Source organism: Alosa pseudoharengus, unplaced genomic scaffold (genome assembly GCF_046254945.1).
Source record: "Alosa pseudoharengus isolate Yale_2024_CS ecotype anadromous, Long Island Sound unplaced genomic scaffold, YU_APseudo_1.1 YU_APseudo_1.1_scf_12, whole genome shotgun sequence".
Classification (NCBI taxonomy): domain Eukaryota; kingdom Metazoa; phylum Chordata; class Actinopteri; order Clupeiformes; family Clupeidae; genus Alosa; species Alosa pseudoharengus.
Window position 1 is genome coordinate 28,959,309 of NW_027468587.1, and position 9,081 is coordinate 28,968,389.

At 45.7% G+C, this 9,081-nt stretch overlaps 1 protein-coding gene across 1 annotated transcript; it reads right to left on the reverse strand.

The window, feature by feature from the left end:
- LOC143118446 (cortexin-2) lies at positions 1–240 on the reverse strand. Its single transcript, XM_076279499.1, has one exon. The coding sequence runs from the start codon at positions 238–240 to the stop codon at positions 1–3; it is 240 nt and encodes a 79-aa protein (XP_076135614.1).
- Positions 241–9,081: the final 8,841 nt, after the last annotated feature.

The following is a 9,081-nucleotide window of genomic DNA, read 5'->3' on the forward strand; positions in this document are numbered from 1 at the left end:
TCAGGCGATGCGGTAGTCAAACGTGTCCTTCTCCATGTAGTCCGTCCAGGTGGAGGAGGGCATGCTGCTGTAGGGGTCCAGCAGGATGCGGAAGCAGCGCACGATCAGCAGTCCGAGGAAGATGAAGAGGAGCAGGACGAAGACGAAGGCCGCCCGCTGCTCCAGCGTCAGGAAGGTGGACATGTGCGGGCTCCCTCCGCCCGACGCCGACAGCGTGCTGCTGTGCAGGCTCTCGGCCATTTTGGGGTGAGCCGCCGTGTCTGCGTCTGTCCGGATCGATCACTCCACCAACACAGGCCCAGGGACCGCGGTCATCTCCGAGGGGGGGGGTAGCTGCTTGGGGCGACTGCACTCTAATGTACACTGTCGGTGTTGAATGGCAAAGTCCACTTAAGAGACGGTGTCACACGTTGTGAGTCATTATTCTCGGTGTCGCTGGAGCCCAGCCTGCGTGTTTACAATCAAGCGCAGACACACCGACCAAACAGCCACTCCTCCCGACTCTGAGGGAAAAGGCAGTGCCATCGGTTGAAGTGTGAAAAAGGCAGTGTGGCATCTCCCTTTCCCCGTTCACATTTCACCACAAATGAAAACCTTGCTGGGTTTATGTGAAAAAACTTCACTTCATAAAACCAGGGCTACAATACAGTATGCCATCTTCTACCCTTTCTTCTAGGTAGTGCGTTAAGCACATATAATTAGAATGATTAAAGTTACAATTATTTTCCTATCTTATTACTTTTAACAGAGACTGATGCATTGCATTGATACATTGATGGGCAATCATTTAAAATACTGTGCTCACACATCAATAGACGTGATCAAGGCGTTCCCTAAGCACCATACAAAACAGCCAGCATCCTCACACATTTATACCAACAGCAACATATCATTAACACTGTACATGACCAGTTTGCTCTCTGCTCCTCACCGACTACAAAAATCTAAGAACTATGTGCAGATCGCAAATTGAATGCGTCAAGTATTTGGCATGACCGGTACAAGAGTGCAAAGAGAGAGATCACCACACACTTACCTGTTGTGCTGCTGAGAGAGTGAGAGAGAGGGAAAGAAGCGGTGTGAGGGTGGCTACTGGCCACAAGCTGTGTCGTGCTCAGCTCAGTGAGGGTGGCTAGTGGACGCAAGCTGTGTCGTGGTCAGCTCAGTGCCTGCGATGGCCACAAGCCTCAACTTTTCCCCCCCGCTTAGCTCTGTCATCAGGCGATCCAAATAGTCTTCCTTATAGCCGCCCTTCCATCTCTTGCTTTTGTTGTCCAACTCCCTCCTCTCCCCTCCAGAGGAGGATGTAGTGGTGTCTCGTCACCCATAGCAACCAGTTGCCATAGCAATTTCCCCAAGTATGATCACTGAATGTTCAGCAAGTGTGAGTGTGTGTGTGTGTGTGTGTGTGTGTGTGTGTAAAAGAGGAAAAAGACAGAGAAATAAAGGGAGAAAGAGAGAGGATGTGTAAATCGCTGTTTGTGCTTGATGAAGACGCAGTGAGAGCCATTTATGTGGAATCAGAGCACCTGCTAAACTCACACGTAAAATGACGTCTTTTTTTAGCCTCAAATAAATGATTGTTTGGCTTCAGGGTATTGCGTGAGCAATCAGGATCTGGAACGACAGTTAGGCGGTGGACACTGCCCCCAAAAAAGAGCAGCTGAACAAAAAAAGAGTCAATTTCAGCACATTTGTGGCAATTACCTCTGTATTGTTCTCTGCCAGATGCTTTCAGTCAGTCAATGGAAGGTACATATGCATATCAAAGAGCTGATGCAAAAAGACAGGAGGCTTGTGATGATGCCCCCATGTAGCCCATAAAAACACAGGCAGAAAAGGCCTCTCTCCACTCATCTCACACGGAGGAGCCATTTGTATAATGCTCCTGTTTCACATTTTCATATCTTTCCAGTATTGGGTAAAAATACATTACACACACACACACACACACTGTAGACATGAACATTTGTATTCAGAGCATGTCTCCATCATTTTATACCATATTCACACATTGAATCCTATATGTGTGATATTAAAGGAAGAAACCCCTGGCATAATGTAATTTGCCGAACAAATGACCATGGGTTGCAGCACGGGGATATTATCACACAAATGATTTCACAAATGATATTGGCTGTAGATGTGATGTGATGTGATAGAGGTGATCGCTTCTCCATGCATGAACTCGAAAATGAATCAACAGGCACATTATATGAGCCAAAGGCCCCTGCTGTAAAATATTCAGACCCAAATGGTGTCTAGGACTGTGGAGTCGTTCCCCTGGGAAAGGTCATGCACGTCGCCAGGGACAGCAACTGACACCTCAACGTCTCTGAATAGCTTCTCTTTGCCCAGAGGAAGCTGAACCGTCCATCTACAGTCCAGATGCATGGTGGTATCAGTCCATATAAACACTAGGGTGGTTTGTTTTTGTCTTGGCAATACATACAAACCTGTTCTTAATCAGTTTACACCAGCAGCTGGCAGAGAATATTAAAGTGCAAATTTGGCTGGTAAATGCAACATGCTGCATTGCAAAGTGGTCTGATGTAGGGATAAACAATATATATATATATATATATATATATATATATATATATATATACTAAATAAAGATGACAATTTTCAGATTTAGGGATTAAAGATGGATCGATATGTAAATCCTTTCTTCAAATGAACATAATCAGTCACATCCTCAATAATGTGTTATGTTGCAGATAATCCTGAAGAAATGTTTGTGTGAGAACACTGCGTTTCAGCGTGAACTCTGCCATGGTTCACCCCCCCCCCCCCCTTCCCCCGAATCTGGCTAGGGTTGCAACTTTTGCATTGCAGTCTCTCTTCCAACATCTTCCAACATCAGTTCTTCTGACAGTATTACCAAGATGCCTATCCCCACGAGTGAACAGTATCAACACACTATGATGCTGCCACCCCCATACCTCACCAGAGAGAGATGGTGTTTCTCCAAGCATGCGAGCAGGTTCAGCACAGTGCAGATAAGCATTTTAATGGTGGGTTCCCCTGAGTTTCAGCACAGTGAAGACATGCATTATGATGGTCCGTTCTCCTGAGTCTGGATTTACAGCCTTGGCAGCTATAGCTGGTACCTGGTACCACGCTCTGCCAAGTGATCAACAGGCTAGAAGGTGCTGTAAAGCGCACGCAAAAAAACTTCTACCCTGCTCTTGCCCACTCTGCTAAACTCTAAATTTACAATTTGCTCTGAGACCATGGTCCATAAAACACTGAACAAAACAACATTAAAACATGTTTAATGATGTATGTATTCTGACACTCAGCAGAAAAAATGTGCTTTAACTCTCCTAAGCTCACAAACAGGCGAGTCCCTGTAAAAATCTGTGAGTTTACTTTAAGATTTGTAGTTTCCTTGGGTGCATTATGTCCTGAGTTGAACCACTGCTCTGACTGTGGCGGAGTGTGGCCAACAGGAAACCTGCTGGAGAGCCAGTAGCCAGTGCCACAAGCTTGTTTTAGTCCGACATCAGCATGCCACAGATGTGATGACTCTCAAAGGGGCCTGCGGCTTAACTGCAGAATGAGAATCGGACCTGTTGACAGACAGTTCATTGCTCAACTGCAAGCTACCTCGGACATTGTACCCTTTTAGCATGACAGAGAACAGACCACAAACCTGGTCACCTGTCTACACCCCCCTGTCCTGTCATCTCTGACCTGTCACCCCCTGTAGTGCCAGGTCAAATAGAATTTTTTCGATTTTTCACATAGACCTCTGTTTCTCGAGGTCATTGAGTACCGTCGGTACAAAAAAAAACCCTAAAACAATCAGTGCTATAGCTCGAGTTGCTACAGCCAACAGCTAGAGTCGCCATACAGGCAGCTACCGTGCTACACTCATGGGGGCATGTTCATAAACCCCATGTTCATGTCCACAGAGTGTAGTAGGGTGACAGTCGCAGGGGAAGCTTCCTCTGAACCTGCTGGTCCTCTGGAGAGACCTTTCAGTCTCCCAGAGGGGAGTGGGGTGAACAGTCTGTAAGAACGGTATTTGACGATGCTGTGTGCTTTACACAAGCATCACTTGCTTTGGATGGTGTCGATAGAGGGGAGTGAGGAACCGGTGATGCGTTTTCATCACCCTCTGCAGTGCTTTCCGGTCAGATGCAAAGCAGTTGCACCATACGGTTACACAGTGGTGAGGATGCACTTGGTAGAAGTTCACCAGGATCTGAGGGGATAGGTGGACCTTCTTTAGTCTCCTCAGGAAGAAGAGACGCTGGTGAGCCTTCTTGATCAGGGTAGAGGTGTTGAGGGTCCAAGAGAGGTCCTCAGAGATGTGGACACCCAGAAACTTAAAGCTGGTGACACGCCTCAGTCCCGTTGATGAGGATGGGGGTATGTGTGCCAGCTTTAGACTTCATGTAGTCCACAATGAGCTCTTTGGTCTTCTTGGTGTTGAAAGCCAGGTTGTTAGGTGCTGGACCTCCTCCCTGTAGGTCGTCTCATCGTTGTTGCAGATGAGACCAATCACCATCGTCTGCAAACTTGGCAATGGTATTAGAGACATGTGCAGGTGTGCAGTCGTAGGTGAAGAGGGAGTAAAACATTACTCTCACAGCACCCCTTTTGTGTGTGTGTGTATGTGTGTGTGTGTGTGTGTGTGTGTGTGTGTATGCACTGGATTTTGTGTGCGTACTGAATTTGTGTACTGTATTTTATTTCATTTTGCATTGTATTTGTTTGTGTGATTTACATTTGAACACTAGATGGCGCATTAGAGCTTTCGTCCTAATGGAAGTTTTCAAATAGCATTACTAAGATCCTGCCACAGGGTGGGGATATTGATTCATGAAACCAGAAATGTCCTTTGAAGAGGATTGCAGATAAACGAATGGCTGTATTTTGTTGTTGAAAAAAGATAATTCTTAAACATATGGACTTCCAAGACAGCCATGATAAAAACACCTATTTTCACAAATCACCCCGGCCTCGACATCAACTGGCAGCTTGGCACAGGTAGGCTATACTCCGTTAAGTTGGATAAGATGTATGCAGGAAGTTGGACATGTGTTTAATTTCCTGAGACTTGCTGTGAGGAGATCTGGGCATCACATATGGCACCTCACAACTCCCTGTGCACACACCCTGGTAAATACAATGATGGAGTTTGGAAAACTCACAGCTTGGTCTTCTAAAAACAAATAAAAAGAAAGGAAAACATAATAAAAAAAAACCCACCAGAGGCTGTTTCTGTCCCTGTCCAGAGTTAAAGTTTGTTATGAGAAGGCACGAGAATTACAATAAGAGTGGCTGACGGCTGTGTTATTTGAAAGGGTTAAAGCAATATCAGTGCTCTTTTGGTTAGAAATAAATTTTCCTCTAGAGAAGCTACACTGGGATCCATTCCATAAATGACCACAAAACGGATAGTGATGGCCGTTAGCCATGTAGCTAACACTGTGCTAAAGTGCAATATTATGCAGTCTAATGCAGATGAAGAGTCTAAGTCCAACACTTTCATGTCATACAAATGCAAATATATTTTCATCAGTAGGAGATAACTATGTTGCAAGAAATTTTATTTTTTTCCCAGATTAAAATCTTTCACAAGCATGCTATTTATCCACCTGCACTGTTTCCTGAGTTCAGTGCACCATACTTTGCAGGGTTCTTAAGCTGTAGTGTGTGAAAGTAGTGGGCCTATTCTTCTACAGCCCTTTTGACGGCTTGCTATGCTTTAATTATATCTACTAACATTGTTTTTTGAAAAATGATGGGTTGAGGGGAGGTGGTGCGAATCATTTTGCGGAAGAACATTGAATTGCTTTAAAACTGTCATCTCTTCACAATCATGCAGACAATAATGATCCTTGGTCTCTAAGCCTGTTAAATTCCAGGATGAGCAATTTAGGGTGGGAGGGAGAGAGAGAGAGAGAGAATGTGGGGGAGAGGCAGAAAGCTTGGAGGGAGAGTGGAGTGGAGAGCAAAGGGAAATTATTTCTCTGTGAAAGAGGTTCTGAATCATTAGGTACAAAGGAAGTGCTTCTGTTAAGGGACTAATTGAATGTCAACGTGAGCCATCGTCCACAATCTCAAAGCACAGCATCAGCAATACCAGGTGGGCGGCTGAACAGCACAAAGTTTGGGGAGATGAAGCGCTAGTCCAGACGCCGAGTAATCAACTCCGCTTAATAAGGGCTGGAGTGGCTGCTCTGAGCTGGGTGGGCGTCACAGGAGGTCGACACAGGCCAGAGAGAGAGAGAGAGAGAGAGAGAGAGAGACAGACAGAGAGAGAGAGAGACAGAGAGGGTGGGAGGGAAAGAGAGAGGGACGGGAGTGGGGGTGGTTTCACTAGGGTTACACACACACTGGCAGAAGTTAAGTGACTCAATTAAAACAAATGAAGACACAGGCTAAAACATGAGCACAATGGCTCCTTAACAGCCCCCCCCCCCCAATGCCCTATCCGCTTTCATAACAAGAAAGGAGAAGACATGATACAGCAAAACTGCAACAACCAAAGAAATAAACAATTACCATATTGAAATAATGGTGAAATTCTCCCTGAAGATTTAACCTTTCGTCATCTTTGGTGATACTGAACTTAATGCAGAGAATAGCAATAGAACTGAATTGTCCCCATAAAGCCTCTGAGGCAACGGGCCATTTGCCTGTCAAGCGATTTGGTTTTATATCTCCAACTCGGTCGTGTTCAGACTAGGACAAGCGGTAAGATGAAAGAGAGTTTTGCTGGGCTTTTTGTTGTTGTTTCTAGTCCACTCTCCATCTCTGCTTGACGGTTAAGTGTGTCCACAGCTGAGGGATTGTGAGGGAACAGGCTGTGGTGACAGGCACTAACAGCCCATGATGGGAACGCTCAACCTGCCGCTTCTCATTTCGTCAGATCGCCGCTTTGTTCATGTGCCACCTGCTAAAACAACGATGTAATGGGCGCGATGGAGGAACAACAAACCCACGGTAAAAATACACATAAAGATGCACAGATGAGGTTTTTTTTAACGCCAAGCCCACGCCCACGCATCCCTGACTAGAACACTTCCAAGAGAGGAAAGTCTTTTAATTTGAACGCGAAAAAAGGCACATTTGGTGAGTTGAAATTAAGGTTGGGAATCAAGGCTGTCCTAAATATAGGCACAAAGGTGAAAGCTACGGGCCATTGCATACAGTATGACCCTTGAGGACCAGCTAGCGGCGGTTTGGACTGGTCTGAGGCTGGGGAAATTCCAAATGGCTTATGAGGTCCTGGCGTGGACAGGGCCCGTGGTTGGCAGGTTAATTGGGGCGTTATATGTACTAATGCCAGCCAGGACAGGTGCATGGTGAGCAGGTTGGGACAGGCAGGCACTTTCTCTGCCAGCTGGGAAGAGGGAGATGGGTGGTGGTGTGTGTGTGTGTGTGGGGGGGGGGGGGGGGTCGATAGGGGTGAGGGCGTTGTGGGAGCTGAGCGGGAGTGTGCAGTGGGTGGAGAAAGTGTGTGGTGGGCGGAGGGTGTGTGAAAGACGGACAGCCGCAGGTGTCCCCTTGTCTCTGGGTGAAAGTGTCAAAAGTGCTGAGCGAAGAGCCTCTGTTGCACCCACCCCCTCCACCCCCCTCAAAAAAACTGGACAGAACCGGTCATCTGTCCTGTCTGTCGACCCCAACATGCCCCCCTAGTCCTGTTCTTAGCGGGGGGGTTGTGCCACGTTCCAGGGGTGCCACTCATAGCAGAGATGCCAGCAGCGCTGCATAGTTCTCCACTGACCTCAGAGCTTAGCAGAGTGTGGCGAAGACCAGCCCACTGTCAAACACCCGCAAAGCTGCATCATTTCATTGCTGCTGGGAGTGGTAAAAAACACACTGAATACACTGGACAAAAACTCACCCTCTTGCGAGGCAAAGCCAAAATTGACTGCCTTTGGAACTAAATGATCTAAAAAAAAAAGGGACTTCACTGCTGACCATGGACACAAAACATTACTTAATTCTGTTTGAGAATCTGTAGCTGCAATATTATTGTTGTTGTTATTATTATTATTATTATTGTTATTATTATTATTACTATTATTATTATTGCAGTAGTAGTAGAAGTATAGTAGTAGTAGTAGCAGTGATAGTAGTAGCAGCAGTAGTAATAGTAGTGGTATTAGTGATATTGTGTTGGTGGGTCTCCATATCTATCTGGGTCCAGTAGTTTAAATACCAACCAGTAAACAGATAGATGGCAGAACACACAGTTTAGTTGGGAGTGGCTGCCCGTGAGTATTAGTTGGTTCCAGGAACACTTAACTTGCAATTTGGCACTTGTTAAGCCCTTTTAATGTGGACGGAATGATACATTACGGACAGGCGGGAAAGGTCAGTGTGACTGTGTGTGGGAAGCTGAGATGCGTCCAACAGAGCACAGCACGGCACAGATCAAAGCCTAAAAACAGCACATTAAATTCATATTAGGAGCTCGGGTTGGGCCGTTTTGTTAATGAAGACGTTAAATTGGGCCATATGCAGTTGTTCCCACCGCCGTGCGGCTCAGGACCGATGTTGTAACAGGACACTTCACTACGAGGAGAGTGCAGTGTAGTCGTCGAAGAGAAAGGGGGTCAACGCACTTATGGTAGAAAAGCTATGTGTTTCCTTTGAGGTTTATTACCCATTTAAAGGCATCCAAATGTTCTGTGGTTTGTGGCCCACTGGCCTGGGAGAGAGTCCAGCAAAGCATACTACGCAGACTGTCAATGTATTTCTCCACAATGATGATTCAAATTCAACTCGGTTTTGGTTCTAGGTTTACCTAAACACACACACACACACTTTCTGGAATGCAAGTTTGTGGGAGCCTTTTTGAATGCTTTATGAATTTGCAAATGATTGCCCTACAATTTTGCGTTGAGCAAAATATAGAAATGCTGATTTTGTAAGTCTGAGGCCAAACTGCAAAAAAAAAACAAATTTAAAAACAGCAGCAACAAGGGAACAATAATAGGCTTATTATGAGCCTGACATGGAAAAGTCTATCTACAACATATGGGCTCCTAGGCCTCTTATGGCTAGATGAGAATTACTTTTTCATTACATTTTTATGGAATATTACAACCCCAC